The following is an 18,692-nucleotide window of genomic DNA, read 5'->3' as shown; positions in this document are numbered from 1 at the left end:
CTGGTCTGACGTATACCATCACCTTCATGTCTACCTTCACAATAAACGTTTGAAATATGGCAGAAATGGCAAAAAATAACCTAAAAAAGAAATGATTGGCTTATAGATATTATGAAAAGCTCTGCCTTTATCTTTCTTTCATTCTCTGTGAAGTGAAGTCACGCATTGGACCCTTCCTCTCCACCGTGTCTTCTCTTTGGTGACAGTTTCCAGTTGTATAGATGATGAGTTTGATGTGACTGTCAAAAAAAAAAAACAAAAAAAAAAAAACAGGCATCAGGCAAACAGGCATCAGCAATAATAAAAGGAACTGATAAACTGACAGTCGTGATTCTCATCCCTACTCTAAACCCAATTAATTTCTCCAGCAGGAACATTAGCGCTGATGGTTTTAGTTTAGTATGTGGAAGGACAGGAGCTGAAAGTGGACCTTTTCTATTTAGTTTTGTGCTGTGTACTAATTCATCAGACATTTTCATTTAATCAAATGTGGCTTAAAGTGCTGGATTGTTCTGCAGAAGCTGCTGAAGACTTAATGTTGCTCCACATGTGATCTTCTGTACTTTTGATAGCTGTACAAAGTTTTCAAAATCAATGCCATATTGACTTTTTCACAGCAAACTGCATCTTTAATTGGTGATGACACGATGCTGCACTGACAGCTGCAGGACAAAACATACTGTTTGACCTCACAAGGGGCACTGGAATAGATTTATAACAACCACGGTGAGACACATCTTTAAATCATTAAAAGACACAAAGCTGTTTTCTGCTGTTGTTGTTTTTCTGAAGAATTTTGTGTTGTAAGCACTCAATTTATTTTGCTTATCTAATTCTCTCTCTTCTCTTGATGAGCTTCTCTGTCACTCACATCTCTCTGCTTATTAGCTTTGTCTTATAATTGAAGTTTTATCCAGAGATTAGTCATCGAGAACAATCAGTTCTAGTGGTTGGCGTCTACCCCTCTTTTCTTTTTCGTTTCTGGTCTTTCTGTCTTTGTCGCCCTTTCTTTCCTCTTCATTAAAAACTCTTTTCCACTTTTTGACTCTTTGCCTTTTTCCTCTTTTGCTCTCTGTTCTCGCTGCCTGAAGCTGGTCTGCTCTATTTCCTCCCTCCTTTCCTTCCTTTTCCTTTCCTTCCTTCTTTGCATTTTTTTTTTGCCATCTCCCACTCTCCGTTTCCGCCTCACTCCCTCAACTCCAGCAGTCGATTCTCCCCACACACAAAGGGATCTGTCTCCTTTTACTACACGCCACCACTGGCACAACCTCCTAACCGCCACACTCAATTATTTCTGTATGCGTTCTGCCTGCAGGAGCCTCCTCGCATGTCAAACAGCCTCATCAGAGCACCAACGAAGGCAAAAGCAGCCTCCATTTCTGGACGCTGATCAAGGAGGGGCTCTTGTTCGGCTTCTCTTGGCTCTGTGTTAATTTGATCCCCCATCTCCTTCTGTAAAGGCACTATAAGCCATAGACAGGCACTGATCTCATACTACAAGGCTAAGAGAGAGCTGACAAACCGAAAATTGAGAAATATTGTTTGTGGTTTTTGGAGAGTATCGATGTGCAACTTAGTGTGCTCCTACAATTAGTCTGTTTCTGCCATGGGAGCTTTTTACTCACTTTTATTTCCATTATTATTTTATTGCCGGCTCGAAATGGATTTTGGTTTTGTTATGGGATTCACTTGTAAATCAGACTTTGGTGATATTTTCTACTAAGAAATTAACCTTGCATATCTACAATATCAGCTCAGCTCACTTCATGTTAATTCAACTGAGCTTCGGTTTAGAAGCAGTGTACTACATTTCTACTGTAGCTACAGAACTCCCTTAGAGTGGCTGTTTGTCATAGCAACACAGTAAAAAGTACAGGACATTATCTTCAGCTATGAGTAAGCAACAATGGAGGATGAAACTTATGCACCATCTATACTAATGTGGATGTTTTACAATGTTTCGGCTTGTTGTCAACACAAACTCTGTTCAAATGTAGATTTTTCACTTTCCAAAGAGAGGGTCTTTTAAAACTGTGTTTCCACATGTTAGGGGAAAACAGAGAGATTGGAAAACAATGGCATCACACCCCATTATTGCATGTTTAAAATTGCTTTGTGTAATGAAGCGGCACCTGATACATCAAATCCCTGTGTATAAATCAGTGCATGACCTGCAGGAGATCAAGGTCAGCATGGATACCTTAGGGAGATGGACCGGACTGGCATTATGGATGAGGTCATGTGGGCATATAAAAAAAAAAAACAACAACAAAGGGAAAAAAACTGTTTAGAAAAATATCCATGTCGGTGTTGACAGGCCATTAAAATTTTATTTATATTTCCCAAATAAAACATAATAGTGCAATTTCTTTCAGGCAGAATACAGAAATTTAGACTTAAAATATGTGGTTGTCATCAAGATAGAGCCATCTAGAAAATATGTATTAATTCAGCAACAATTCTGGATCAACCAGTATTCGCTCTGCAAGATTTTGCATCATGCTCAATATCGCTTAGACTCGCTTGGAATCTTGGCAAAGGTGATGCTACACAGACGACACTATGCACAAGAAACACCAAAAAGCTGAGCTAAGTTGACACAACTTGAGCTGATATATCAATAGAAAGGCAGGATATCAAGCTGGAATAAGGGTGAAACCTTGTTTGACTTGGTCTTTAAATGAGTTACACTGTAACTCAATGCAGGGCACTCTTTTAGTGTTAAAATAATGTCAGGAACTGAATGGCTGAACATGTGCACATGAGGAAGCATATTGGTAATAAAATGCATAAAAAGCAAAAAGGCACATAATACAATGGAAGGTGCCATAATTTGATCTTCTTTGAGGTTGTTCCTCTTTCATGTAGTGAGGAAGACTTAAGAACTAAGAAACAATGGTCTCAGTTGCAGAAATTGTTATACTCTCCATATATCCATATCCATACCCCCAACCCCCACCCCCAAATGCACCAGAATAAAAATAAATTGGTGGGAGTTTCAGAGAATGTATGGAAAATGTGCGTGAAAATGACTTCTAAAACATTAAACAGCTCCATCCCCTTTTACAAACAGTCTCCAGCTGACACTGTAAAGTACAAACAGCCAATCATTGTTGAGTTAATTGCTTGAGTTTTCTGAGAACTGTTTGTGCAGAAAGGTTTTTGGAACAGTGATAACTTGTAGTGCAAATAACTTAGTCACATCATATTGTTGAAATTTGAGTTATGAGTAGCCGAGAGGGAAAAACCATCGTCTTTTGTTGCTGCTTTGTCATTCTGACTGCTATATTATGGGCCATTTACCGAACAGAACTATGTAAGTGTCACAGACATCTTGTCGTTTATTTTTAGACTAACGCTGGGGTTTGATATCTTGGACTCATTATTGTCTTGCTTTACTGCCTTACTTTACTGTAATGGCTTGTTTTGCATATTTCACTGCATTGTTATGATGCGTCACGATCTCTCAGATTGCCTCTGCTCTGCATTTTTTACAGTCACTCAAATCCATCAAACTGAGAAACCATAAGGAACTTGAGCTGATTACCAAGAAGTGCTGATAAGGAGGAAGGAGGGAAAAATGTAATAAATTTACCAAAAAAGGGTAGAAATTGGCTTTATCTGTGGTTTGGAGGAACAAAACTTCACAGTTTATCAATTAACAGTTACACAAAAGCAAGTTCAATATAAATATCTTGATCTATCTTGCTCTGGAAGTACAATTCTTTAGCTCTGTTTGGGACTAGTACAACCTGTAAACCTCTGGTAATCTGTAATAATTGTAGAAGTTGTTTGTGATCTGAGTCCAGTGTAAATCTGCTCTGTCTGTAAATAGTTATGTTCACCACCTCCTATTTTTGCAAACACAGAAGTCATGTGATAACATTATCAATGTCTCTGTGATTCATATTGTTAATTTGAGTTCTATTTGCATTTATTCAACCTATTTCCTGAGCTTTTTTAAAGTGTTAAGGTTGGAAATTCAAAAGGCTCATGTCATTGTGTAGTATGTAAGCATATTCACTGGAAGAGCAGACATGACTTCTTCAGAAGAGTAAAATCTCAAAATATACGCTGCAAAAAAGCTTTGTGCAAAAGTAATAAAATTGAAGTCATTATTGGGTTAAAATGTCTTATTTCAAGTAAAATTATCTGCCAGTGCAGTAAGAAAATTGCACTTATTACATTTTCTTAAAATAAGAAAATATTATCTAAGGATTACAGAATGCTAAAATTCTTATTTTAAGCAGAATATACTTGTTTCAAGTCTTCATAGTAAGATTTTTCTTATGGTCTTATGATGTAATGACTCGATGGATATGTATTGACAAAACTGCATAAAACAAGTAAAAATTTCTTGAGGGTAAACAGTTACTGTGTCCGCCCCGCTCGTCCCGCAACAATGTAGCTCGTTTTGTCATAAATATTGCTTAAAATTAGTTGTAGTATCTAAGTGGGGTCGCTCAAAAATTCTTCTCACAATTCAAATAATCTAAACAAGATTAAGTGTCAATAAGTAAATAAATCAAAAAAATGATCTTTCAAGATAAATATTCCAAATTCAAGTCGGTTTGTCTAAGTCAGATATTCCTTTTTTGCAGTGTAATGAGATGAATTACATGGAGGGCAGCAGCAGTATGGCACATTTTCTGTCTTTCATCAGGTTCACAAGTCGTCTAATAGCGAGACTCGACATCAAATTTGGTGTCAGTAAATTTGCGAGAAAAACAGACTTTGTTGATCTAATTCGAACATGCTAATAATATTAACAATAATAATACATCAGTTTTATATAGTGCTTTTCTAAGTACTCAAAGACACTTTACAATAAACAGCCAAAGGATGAACACACAGCAAACAGGTAAAACAGATACAGAGTTAATACTAAAGGGCAAATAAAGGACAAATACTCAAGCAAAAAGAAAGACAGATACGGAAAAGAAAACACATGAGGAAAGGTAGATGAGGGTGGATGAGGTGGAACAGGTAGTCAGTTTTCTTATTTACTTCTTTTGGACTGGTAAAATGTTTTTGCATCATTTCATCAGGTTTATATTTACTTATGTGTTGTTCTTTCTGGGCATGTAGTTTTGCACTTGGTTTTGTATTCATTTTGTACTATCTTTGGATGTATTTAGTTGGTTTGTCTGACTTTATACGGTATGATTCTCTAGCTAGTTGTGTATGGCTAACCATTAAGGTTATTATTATTTAGAAAGGGGCAGGAAATATAAGATTTTCTTCATCCTGCTCCTTTTCGAGCACAGGTGTGTACATGTTTGTTTACTTGATGATTATTGAATGTTTACTGATGAAATGCACAACCATGAATTAAATAAATGTAATTTAAAAAAAAAAAAGTTTTCGAATGATGAAATGAAGAGATGAAATTTGAGTTGGCTTTTGAATGAGGTGAGTGTGTTAGAGTTCCGGATGTGAAGGGGTAGGGAGATCCAGAGGGTTGGGGCGGCGATGGGAAAAGCTCTGTCACCCAGGGTACGGAACTTAGTCTTGGTGATGGGGGATGCTATATGAAGTAAAGACATAGGGCGTTAATTTCTGAATCACCAGGTTACACCAATCTCATGTGAATATGGATTATGACTTAAAACGCTGCCATCTGAAAGTCAGCGATTAGATTCACTATCAGGAACCCCCTCTAACTAAAATGGTGATAAGGAGCAGGGGTTTACAAGGAACACCTGAATGCATCTCTCCAGTAGTTAATAAGCAGACGACCCTGCCACGTGGATGGTGAAAACCAACTGAGAGATAGCAATATGCCCTGTCTATAGCCCCCTGATGTGTACGTGATGACCATATTTATAAGTTCTGACCCTCTGAACAGACCTTCTCACTTATTACCTCATACTTATTACAGACCACACATGCACCCTTGCCCTCACTGCAGATCTTAATTAAGTTAATTGTTAGTTGGCTGTTTTCAGTCTGAGTAGAGCTGTTCCTGACACTGCTTTATGCATTAAAGATGTATTTATTGATTTTAAATCCTCAGAAATATGTTCCCATCTGTGAAACTGTTCCTCATCATCTTGTTTCGTGATGATTTGCATCTTAAGTGGTTTTTTTATCTGACCTTTGAGAGTCGTTAACTTACCTGAGGCGCTGCCCTGTCGAACGCTGCTATAAAACGAAACTTGCGATCCTTAGTTTTTTTGCTCCTATTGGACTAGATCGTCCTGTATGCTGCTTCTGTACCAGATATCACATCACCTGTTAAAATCACATTCTTATTTCAGCATTTGAACTCATTACTAGTCCTAAATCACTACTTTTTCTTAAATTTGCTGCAGCCTGAATGTGAGGAATAAGATGCATATGGGTCTGATCAAGCGGTAACACATGGACACATTTGGTGTTCAACAGTCTCTGTCATGTAAGCAGAGTAACTTAGATGCATGTATTATACATATATGAGTAGGTATTTATAAGCACTTTAACCCTTTCATACATAGTGGTCACTACAGTGGACAGTTATTCTACAGCTGTTCTCTTGTATTTTAGGGATTTTGTTGTTTTAGTTCCATATCAGCCAATACAGTGGACGCTTATGCATCATTCTACACACTGACATTCATACCATCACTGTAACTTTGCTGTTCTAGATGAACGTGATCTGCACTAACATGTTTGAGTGTAAAAAAAAATTGGTAATTGTGATTAGATTGTAATTAATAGTTTTTTGTTTTTTTTTTAAGTTTTTTGTTTTTTTTGCATATCATCTCCATGAAGTGAGTAATAACTAGTGTTAGAGTATGTTAAAATGTGAGAAAACATCAGATTAGTGGCATTGAAAATGTTTTTTATTTCATAGTTCTCACACAGTATATCAATAAATTAATGCTTCTTTGCTTCTAAAGTTAAATGCATGATGTCCAGCTGAGTGGATATTTTTGTAACTCCATGAAAAATAACTTCATAAAAATTCATTTTTTTTCACACCTAAAGAGGAATAAAAACACTCAGGAAAAAAAAAAAACTTGATTGTGGTTCTCATAATTCATGCATGAAAGGGTTAACATTATGTCTGACAAAAATTTTAGGTGAAAAATGTCAAATTACTGCTTGGTAACATGTGGACTTGAAATGGACATCGATTTTTTTAAGCTTTATGCAAACATTCAAAACTTGCGGTTCATGACAGAAATTGATATCAAGTAGGACAAAACCTCTGCAAATTTTCCATGGACATTTGAGGTTTCGTAGTCCATACATTTATCATCCTACATCATCCTACATTGTGTGACACCATGTACGTGTATGAGTCCCACGGTCATAAAAGCTGACACCGGACTCTTGGACTTCATCTCCATTCTTGATTCACCAGACTGGCTGCTGCAATCGGGGTTTTTCTGGTTGTTCCCCTTGGTTGTTGTTTCTGTTCATAAATCCGTTCATAATTCCCTTCAACATGTGCATTTGAGTCCTATCCATTCACATCCCTAGAAAGGAGACGGCGGTCAGTGACAGGAGAAGCAGCGCCAGTGGAACGTCAGGTTCAGAGGTACCCATATCAGATGTGGGACGGCGGTAATGGATGATTGACAGGAGGATCAGCAAGGCTCGGCCAATTATTTCATTCGGACCGAATCAAATGATTGGTCAGACTTTTATCAGAAATATTTGAGAATTAAACATTTTTGAGTTTCAATACCTGGTGGATTTCTTTTACATTTTAGTTTGACACACGCTTATTAGGAGCATTTAAAGATGACAAGAGAAAAGTGTAAAAATGCCACATCATACAGTATAGCTTTAAAAGAAAAGTCACTCACTGGTGAAAACAAACTTCAGTCATTGTGGACCGCTTTGTTACCGCAGTCATGCAAGAACCTCTAAAGTTTCCCATCTCCGTCCTTCTTTTGTTTTCTTCAGTCAGTAGAAGGATGTCTGGAGTTAGTGGCCTCTATACTGTTTTGATAGTTGACAAATCTTTGAGTATAGTTGCAAATTCATTCCTATTCATAACATATTCAAGTATTTGTACCTTTCACTTGTAATATTTTCATAAACTGGCACATTTCCTCCATCTCTTCAGCTCTGCTTTTCACTCCCGCTCGCCATCTGAATAACATAACTGCAAACAATCTACAGATGATTTTCTGTCAAACAGGCCAAAATTGTTGGCTGCAGGAAATAGTTCCAGGGGAAAACTGCACATAAGAAAGATATTGTTTTGGGGGAATAGATGCTATCAGTACTGGATATTTTATAAATGGGATTTGTAATTCAAATATGCATTTGCCTCTACTGTAGGCCAGTTATAGCTCTGACATTATCAGCGTATCATAGTTATATAAGCTAAGTGCAATTATTTTGCTCTTTTATTGTATTGTCCCCATTCAGCTGTATAAAAACAGGTGGTTGAAACTAACAGAAATGTCAAATTTCATCACAATTACCTCATCATTTTCCACAGTTTTGACTGGATTTATGTCAAATGTTCCCTGTGCAGTTTTTGTTTTGAAAGTCTAAACACAAATGCAATTTTTGTTTAACTGTTCCAGTACTGAACGGTAATGAATTGCTCCTTTGCTTCTTTATGTGCAATGGATTTATACAAATATACTGATGTGGTGTCTTTTATAGTGGCATAAAATGAACAGAAAAAGTCACATTTTAATATCAATTATTTGTATGACAATTAATCATTAACTAAAATTCAATTATGACTGGCGTCACATTAGAACCAGCAGACAAAGTATGGTGGCACAAACTGCAAATGCATAAAAATATAATATAAAAAATGCTTGTATTAGAAATTGACTCTGATATGAGCACTTATATATTTTGAAATGATAAAAATATGCTAAAACAAACTGAAAGTGACAATTTACAGCCCTGAACACAAACACTGAAAAGAAAGAATGAATGCATCTCCCAGAAAATAAAATGTTATGTTAGAAAACTGGAAATTAAGAATGAAGCCATGTTTCAAAGAAGCAAATCTGTTGTTTCTCCAGAGGTGGTGACTCATAGGACACTATTTTAAAAGGACTTTTTCATTCATAGTTCTCTTTATTCTAAAAAGTAAAACAGTGGAGAATGTTTAGATATAGGAGGATGATGGGAATTAACAAGTAATGGTAAAAAAAAGTGTTTTTTGAGCTGTAAACTCAATTATAAGACTAAAGCCTTCATGGCATGAGACTAGTGTAACCTGTCGACTACCAGTGATTTGGAAATGAAGCGCATACAGTACGTCTGTTTCATATGGTGCATTCATGCGGAATAAGTAAAGTCTGATTTTTTCTCAAATGTGTTGACGTTATTTCAACCTTCTGATGTCAAGAGCGGGCTCACCACTTACAGATAACTGTTGAAAGATAGAAAAATGTTCCTTACTGTAGCTGTCACGCATGTCAACCATCTCATCTTTTGAGATGTCGTTTCTCTTTTTGAGTTTCCTTTTCAAGTTTGGCCTTTAAATGAATACCCATGCTGTATTACCACATGAGCCTGCAGAATTTGCACTCAAAACACTTGTAATACTTTCATTTATCATCAGTGGCACAGCCGCCATAGTCTTCAACCAGAAAATAGGCTGAATAAATGCACAGTGGAAACAAAAATTGTGCAGATCCCAACATATCACACAGAGGCTGATTCACATAAATATCATTATCACAGGACCTCTGTGTTCGCTGAAATATGGGAGGAAATTTGCACTGGATTTTTAACTTTACAAATTACAGACCCGGCTGGATTTCCACAGGATTAAGATCACAGATGAGCTCTGCAATTACTGCAAATTACCAAAGGTCCACAGGTACGACTAGTCCCGTGTGAGTAGGGATTTGTGATGAAACTCATCAGTGCTGGTGATGATACACATAATCTGCATTTTAAAAGTGAAAATGGGATGTTTGAAAATCGTTATACACTTTGATGCTGGAACAGAGGAAAAAAAAATCAGCGTTAATCCGTCTAATCAGAGGTGTTCAGTCCATCTGTCCGTCAGTCGGAGTCTGAAAAAACTAGGTTGATCTGAAGCTGTTACATCTCTCTGTTCAGAAACACTGGACTCGCATCGGAATCTATCGGTCTTTCTGTCTGTCTGTATGAACTTGACTTGTTTTGCATATATGAATGACACTGACCTCCTTCTACCCGGCTCATACTCACAACCACACCTGTACATTCAGACTTTCATCTTCTCCACCTCTACCTTTTTTTTTTTTTTTTTTTTTGCCATTTTAAGCATCATGCAATAGGTGGAGTTGGATAAACACTGGTGGTAAAGTTACATTTAAATCCACTTTCTGTTTTTTTTTTTTTTTTTTTTTCTTCACAAGGCAAAATACAAATGACACAATACTGAAGTGTTTAAATTAGTCAAATAATTCAAATTTTTAAGCAGATTAATCATAGGGTTGCTGTGGATTAATTTTGATTAATCATGATTAAATATCATTCATTTTTAATATGTATTAATCACGTTTCATTTTGCATGAGCAAACAGAAATCAAGAAAGAAGGGTATATATATATATATATATATATATATATGCACGTAACACATTTATTACAGTTTTAACAAAACAGCATGAAAGAACTGTTCTGTCTTCTTTTTTTTTTTTTTTTTTGTCCTCATATTTTCATCCAGGTCAACGTGCTGTTTAGCATCTTCCATCTTTATGGGCTGGTTCTGCTGCCTGTCACTACCAACTATCAACTGCCCATTTGCACATGTGCGATGGTGACTCTTCTCGGACAAACTGCCTGAAATACATTGCCAGAAACATTCAGAGTCATCCTGCACTGCATGGGTTGATTGAATTTTTTTTTTTTTAGCAGATTAATCATGATGATGGATTAATCCCTGTTAATGCGTTCATTTTGACAGCCCTAATTTAGAGATACAGTTTAAACACATTAAATTTAAATACTGCCCACCTTTGGTTCCAGGTAAAACTATACAGAGCAAAAGACTGTGTTCCTGGGAATAGATGCTGTCACTACTTTCATAAATGTGATTTATAATGGTGTGAGCCCCACACACAGATTCCCATGTGCCTCCATTGTGTGAGACATTCATCCAGGTCTAACTGTCGGCTCCATCAATGGAAATAAAGATTGTGTGTCTTTGTAATTTGGGACAAATTGACCCTGTAACCCCCCACATCAGCATGTGCAGGTGCTTCTTTCCATGTACTCTTTTGTTGAGCACATGTCACCTACTGATAAGATGTGAGCTCCTCCATGCTGCACCCAGATCAGCTGTCACTTCCTGTGCAGCGTCCTCTCTATTGCACCGTTGCCTTCGTCTCCCCACAGGGATTTGTTATTGCAGGGAGTTTACATTGTACATGACATTTGACATCCATCATGAAGGCCCCCCCCCCCGCCCCCATCCCCACATTCACTCGCAGCGGTGAGCATCCCAGGGCTGAGCAGGTAATGGGGCCGAGATGACACCTGGAGACAAGGTATCAGTAATGGTTCCCTAAACGTCACATTGCTCATTTTAAAGGAAACCTGTCGGGGATTTTATCTCCAGTTGTCAGTGTGAAACTAATTGTTAGAGGAACAGTCTGTTGGCATTTTTCAGCATCCCTCCCCTGCTGCTTTGGACCCACATCTTAGGCAGCCTCCGCTCCACTACAAGGGGGTTATTTTTATGGGAATTGTGGCACGGAATTAAAATTATATGGATCCGAAATGAAAGAAAGACATGATCTGAGGAGCTACTGTTTGCAACAATAATAACTTGTAATAGCAGAATCCAATTTAATGGCAGTGTATTCATGGGAAAACCCTGCTTGCTCTGTTTTTAATGTGAAATAACAGAGGGAGGAAACCAGACATGTGGACAGGGATTGCCTGTCTGTTTTTCTGTCTTTTTGCTGGCTTTTCTTCTATGTGTATGTGTGTCTGTGTTGTTTTCTGATTGAACCAGTCGCCATCAAAGAGCGCAGGGAAAACAACAAGAGAGTCCTGATTTAAATAGATTTTGATTGAAGTCTGTTTACTACTGATACCTGGAAGGACATTTAGAAGTATATATTTTTTTCTAGAATTCTTGCCTTATTCATGTTTATCTGGTCTTTTTGCAGCTCTCTTACGGCTCCAGCTCCCCAGCTCTGTCCAACCGCCAGCGCTTCCCCACTTTCTTCCGCACGCATCCATCCGCCACCCTCCACAACCCCACCAGGGTGCAGCTTTTTCAGAAGTGGAAGTGGACCCGCATTGCCACCATCCAGCAGACCACTGAAGTGTTCACCTCAGTCAGTACCCTTTAATCTTCTTCCATTTGTTACCCTGCCAAAGGGGAGGCAAGGGGTATTGTTTTTGGTTGTTTGTTTGTTAATACTCTAGCAGCAAAACTATTGGTTGAATTCATACCAAATTGTACTGTTTTCTTTTTTTTTTCTTTTGTTCAGGCAAGGTATAGTTTTTAGGTGTTACCTGCTTGACAGTTTTGACTCCAGTCTACCTCAGAAGCGTAATCCACGTCGGAGCACGTCGGATGACCGGAGTCACAGTCAAAACTGTCAAGCAGGTAACACCTAAAAACTATACCTTGTCTGAACAAAAGAAAAAAAGAAAACAGTATTATTACATAAACAGAAGACAAAATTAACATCATTAGCCATACCAAATTGGTTTATAGATTGCCAGTGACCCAACATAGATCTGATTACATTTTGGGAATAGCAGGTCAAAGTTTAAATTTGTTACGAATTTTAAAATTTTTTCCCCATTTACTTATGTTGGGCAAAATTCCAAATGTCTGTAGCAGCAAAACTATAGGTTGAATTCATACCAGATTTGTTTTTTATAGATTGCCAGTGACCAAGAATAGATATGATTACATTTTAGGAAAAGTAGGTCAAAGTTCAAATTTTTTAAATCTTTGTCTTCTCACATTTGTGTCCTGCCCGTCTTGGCCAGGACACTCTTGAAAAAGAGATTTTTAATCTCAGTGAGGTTTTCCTGGTTAAATAAAGGTAAACTAAAATAAAAAATAAATGTATTTATAATAGGGAAAATTTCAAATGTCTATAAAAACATCAATTTTGTTTTAATTTACTTCAAACTTGGCACATATATAGAGGCAATTGATATGATGACATCAGCTGGATCGATGCCAAAATAAGCGACAATATATGCGAAGGGCGGGGTTTGTTGTGCCTGGCACCACTTGTTGTTTCTGGTTTTATCTCTGGGTTTTCAGCGGGTTCAGGTGCTGTTTACCATTGAGTGTTGTTTGGGAGCTTTGACAGTATATGAAGAAAAGTTTATTTCATTATTTTATTTTAATACTTATTTTCATATTGTTTCTCACTATTATCATAATATATCCTTACAAAATTGGCAGCACTTATACTTGTAGTCAAAAGTTTATTTTAGTAATTAACTTTTTTTTTTTTTTTAGATTAAACGAAAGTATGTTATATTGACAACAGATGCTTGCAAATATGATGCAGTATAGGTAAAACAAAATATATTGTTGTACTAAGATTTTGGTCAGGTCCATTTGAAGAACTGTTTTGTTCAGGCAGCTTTCATCACAGACAGACGAACTCTGTGTAATCATCAGATCACTTTAGATTCCAGTTTTAGTTCTGTTGAGATGTCTTTATGCCACCTAACCAGCCACTGTGGCTAACCTAACCTAAGCCAAAATATGAATATCCAGTTGTTGCAGGTGTTCCTTTTGAAATGTGATCATTATAGATGATTGAATACCCTGTTATAGATTAAATAAGTAATGCAGCTATTTTACCTACTTCATCAAAGTCGTTTAGGTAGTTTATTGTTGGTGGGCATTAATGCTGAAAAATCCCCAAAACATCAATTTAACAGCCTGTGTCCATAGGCAGCAGTTTTTGGTTGCGGCGCCCACAATCTGACTTATTGTTGCCATGGATACAAAGTTAAGTCTGCATCACTGCATTAATTCATTACTAGCTACTGCGAGTGATTTTTGTGTAATACTACTGTTGTTGGCTCACAGAAAGTTGTCTGAAGAAGACTGACAAGAATGTAAACCCAAAATTTATTTGAATGATTTATCAAGACAGAACCTATTTGATAATTTGCTGTTCAGTCAGTCAGTGTGCACCACCAGCCATCAACATGAACAGACGTCAGTGCTCATAAGATCACCTAGACAGCAGCTTCACATTGGAAAGTTATTTTTAAGTGCAATGACCATCTGTGGAAATACTTACCGAGTTCCTAGTAACACAGAGCAGGTCATGTGACTGAATAGGAGATGCGCTGTAGTCGGAGGCTGCATCACAGCAACATGTACAAATGCCCTATTCACACAGTAAAGAATCCAGAACGTAAAAGAAGTTGATTTTGTTGTTGACAGTGTTGATATCATAATTCCAACCTCTTCTTGTTTGAGGCTGAGGTTGAACGCTGGAATGCTGAACTACATAAGATATCTATGGAAGATAAGTGCTACCAGACAGAAGCTCTAAACCCACTGGTGATGACCTCATAACAACACTCAATACTGAAACTGCTAAATTCTCAGGTTCATCCTGTAAAGCCTGAACCATTAAATCATTGACAGAAAATTCCTGGAGCCTTTATTGGTCCTTCTGAACAACCAAAACCTTTTTTTTTTTTTCTCCCAAATATCAATTTCCATGTATGAGTTTCAATTTTGTATCATATTTGATACATCAGGTGCTCAAATATTATTATTGTTGAACAAACAAAAACATAATATAACACAAACATGTCTAACAAATTGGTAATTCCTTTTCAAAATTGCCAAAGTTCTGCCTCCTTCCTCATTAATAACAATCTTGTAGTGTCACTGGAAAGGCCTCTGGTGAATGAATTCCTCCCCCCTGGTGGATTATCCGTGTATTGCATGTATCTGATTGTATACGTCAGGTTTAAAAAAAAAAAAAAATCACACTGATCATGTAGAGGGCTTCAAAAGTCATGTATCAAATATATGTTTGGTGCTATATGGTTAAGTTGAATTAAAATATGGATTTCCAGCAATGTTTTATCCAACAATATTTCCCTTGCCATAGTATGGGTGACAGATCACAGTCAGACATGGCAAACACAGGTTGTGTAGAATGACACACAATGATTTGATGGGAAAATGCGACATTGCAGAAGTTGTCAAAAACAGTTCTCATGAATGAAGCCATTCTGAACATAGAGACAACTGTCTAACAGCTTTGCAGACATATTAAAAAATCTGTCAAATTAATGTAATCGGTATTCTACATATAAGCTTTTTACTATAAAGAGTTCTACGGTGGCCGACAAGGGCCAAACACATTGCAACGGCCCAATGTATCTCAAGAGAAAACAGCTGCAAGTACAGAAACGATGCAAATTCACAAACTCTCTCTCTCCATCTCTCTCTCTCCATCCTGTGTGTCTCTGCATTGAGCTGTTCTGCTGACAGCGCCCCCTACAGGTTTGGAGCACTTCTGTTGTAGTGACTGGTTAGGCAGCGTTTTTCGTTTGCAGATATTTTCTTGGTTTGAAACGTTTTGTGCTTTGCATTGTTTCTCTATTTGCAGAGCATTTGATGATTACTCATGTGTTATTGTGTCTTGTGGCGCATTTTTTCATTTGCACCACATTCCTTTTTTTGTACCTTGTTTAGACTTTTGTTTGAGTTTGTGAATTTGCATCGTTTCTGAGCTTTCAGCTGTTTTCTCTAAATGAGATGCATTGGGCCCTTGCAATGTGTTTGGCCCTTGTCGGCAACCGTACAATTCAGATCTAAGCCCATTGTACTCAACAACATTTTGATTAGAAGTATAAGTTTCTTCCTCATATTCTATACTAAATTATTACATTTATTTTATAACTTTGCTACATGTTTCTACTCTTCAAACTCATTATATCCTCACTCATCATATATTGCAATTGTGAACACCTACAGGAATTACTCCTGAAAAACTAAAATAAATAATATGTACATAAAACCTCTGTACATCCATACATGGTGCACATGGGCAAGAAGCAGAACCAAATATGGTTGAGGCTTATGTGAATAGATGTGCTCTGCGTTACATGTGTTATACATTCATTCTCACATGTCGCATAAATGTCTTTTTACGTTAATTCGGCTTAAGGTGCTCCACTGAAACACTTAGACTCATCCTTTAAGCCTTTCGATGGAGGAGAAAATCCTTTATCTCTCTTCCATATGTGTTGTCATTGTGGTCAGGCTGTCGTTTTTGGTGCTGTGTTTCTGCCTCTCTATATTCCTGTAAGCAACCTCATCAATCCCTGGGATTTATGGAGGATTTTTGCAGTAATTTGTCCGAATATTGGTTGTGAGAACTATTGATCAGGCAACACATCCCTCTCAGGCACGGCGGTCGATATCGTGGCACTAGGTTGGTTCCTGTAATGGAGGTTAATGATACCGCTCTAACATTCTTCCTCTCCTTCTTTACATTCTTCTTCTTCTCATTCACATCCTTTGTCTAAAAATCTATTTCCTCCCATACTGCCTCTGTGGTTTATCATACCCCCCTCCACCGCCTGTCCCTCTCTTGGAGTCTCATACACAGTTTTTTTCTTATGAATCTCTGTGGACATTTCCTTTTGTCTTTCTCAGCAGCCTCTCTCTCTCTGTGTTCATCTGCTTCTCTAACCCTCTCCCCTCTGCCTGTCTGTCCTCTTCCTTTCATCTCTCAGACTCTGGACGATCTGGAGCAGAGGGTGAAAGAGGCCGGCATCGAGATCAGCGTTCGCCAGAGTTTCCTCACCGACCCGGCTGTCGCTGTCAAGAACCTCAAGGTGCTTTGATTAAAAATTCACCTCAGCTGCTGGCCTCCTCTGCCTTCCACCCCCCCCTTCCTCCCTCTGCTTACAGCTGCATGCCATACCATTAGCATAGAGGCGATTTGATAGAGGAAATTAATGCGCCATGCTAATTAGCAACTCCTGAACAGCAGCGTGTGTGCTGTCCTGCTAAGCAGCAGGAACTTCGGCACGCTGCGCTGCCACATCACGCTGTGCTGTTGTGAAGCTGCTGCTGATGTAACTAAGCAAGTTTTTTTTTTTTGTCTTTATTTTTTTATGCAGCGCCAGGATGCAAGAATCATTGTGGGGCTTTTTTATGAGACTGAAGCCAGGAAGGTGTTTTGTGAGGTTAGTATCTTCTCCTGCTTGATTGATCCCAACAGACTGAAACTGACTGGCTGTTAGCAGAAATTGAGCTTCGTAATGAGCTGTTTGAATGTCTGAATGAATCTCATTGTTTGCCGATGATACAACCCTCTCAACTCATCTCAGGGAATACTAGTCTTCATGCTTATTTATCATACACTCCCTCCCTCCCTGCTGCTGCCGCTGCAGGTGTTTAAGGAGAAGCTCTATGGGAAGAAGTACGTGTGGTTCCTGATTGGCTGGTACGCAGACAACTGGTTCAAGATCAAAGACCCTGCCATCAACTGCACTGTGGAGAACATGACGGAGGCCGTGGAGGGACATGTGACCACTGAAATCGTCATGTTGAATCCCGAGACCGTCCGCGGAGTCTCCAACCTGGTAGAGTGCACAAACACTGCACTCACAGCATTATATAAAAATTGCTTTTATATCAAACAGATATTAAGCATGAGTAACAGGTGGTCATACACGGTGAGGATAAAGAGACCCCTGACTGAGTTCAAAGCTGGTCAGGGGGATCTGTTTAAGTATGCTTTGATCAGGGAACCAAAATTGTCACCTTTTGGCAAAAAAAACCTCCATTTCGAATCCAAACAAGGTCGTTCGTGTACGGATTCTAGTGGGGCAACTGGAAAAAAATCAAATATTTCAACAAGTAAGTCATAGTATTCATTCATTCTCTGAACAGTTTAGTCCCTGAGAGAGTCGTGGGGGTGTTGGAGCCTGTCCCAGCCTATACCATCAGGTGAACGTTTGTCAATTTAGACTGAACAGTTGAACACGCAAACTCCATGTTCATAGTTTTCATTGAAAAACAGGTAGGATTAAATAATTGAACATTCGGCCTGTTGGTTCAATATATTATGACCTAAGTGTCAGAATATTTTTTACTTTTTCTCAATGTCAGTGGGAGTTTTTCATTCTGAAATATTTCCATTTTTTTTCTCTATAAATTTGTAATATTCTGACATCCGTCTCTGTTCTTCATTCTGATATTATATTGTTTACTGTTTTCTCATAAAAATGGGAACATTTCTTTTACATTTTTCTATGCTTTTCTTTAAATTCTCTGACTTTATTTTTGTCATATTGTTTCAAGGTGTCAGATTTTTTTCTCTTCTCATTTTCTCATTTTTCTCTCTTTTCTAATTTTTTCGCCACTTTTTTCTTTATATGTGCAATATTATGACTTATTTTACTCAAAATATTACAACTTTATAATATGATATGAAAGAGGCTTTCCCCTCATAAAAGTTAAATGTTTTGTTCCTCAGTTTTTTCTTTTGTAATATTTGGTGAATGAATACTCTATTTGTATTCTTGTAGTATTTCTTACACTCAAAATATTACAATTTGATTCTCATAATATCTACTTTTTTATCAGAACATATCAGGAAGACTGATTTATACTAACATTGTTCAAAGTATACAAAAAATAAATAGGTAAACTAAAACTAATTAATCACTGAACATCAAAATAACCATAAATAACAGAAATTAACTGATTAAAATGAATAAACAAAAACACAATGACAGCTATAAAATGTGTGATAA

At 37.5% G+C, this 18,692-nt stretch overlaps 1 protein-coding gene across 1 annotated transcript in view; it reads left to right on the top strand.

Annotated features, from left to right (window-relative positions):
• Positions 1-18,692, top strand: part of gabbr1a (gamma-aminobutyric acid (GABA) B receptor, 1a) — a 213,993-nt gene that overhangs the window by 113,467 nt on the left and 81,834 nt on the right. Inside the window, exons 9-12 of the mRNA XM_030157135.1 lie at positions 12,077-12,247; positions 16,662-16,763; positions 17,052-17,117; positions 17,325-17,516. Coding sequence (XP_030012995.1) covers positions 12,077-12,247; positions 16,662-16,763; positions 17,052-17,117; positions 17,325-17,516 — 531 coding nt within the window. The remainder of the gene's footprint in view (positions 1-12,076; positions 12,248-16,661; positions 16,764-17,051; positions 17,118-17,324; positions 17,517-18,692) is intronic.

The sequence above is a fragment of the Sphaeramia orbicularis genome, chromosome 16 (genome assembly GCF_902148855.1).
Source record: "Sphaeramia orbicularis chromosome 16, fSphaOr1.1, whole genome shotgun sequence".
Taxonomy (NCBI): domain Eukaryota; kingdom Metazoa; phylum Chordata; class Actinopteri; order Kurtiformes; family Apogonidae; genus Sphaeramia; species Sphaeramia orbicularis.
Note: the sequence above shows the minus strand (reverse complement) of the source record. Positions and strands in the feature narration are given on the sequence as shown.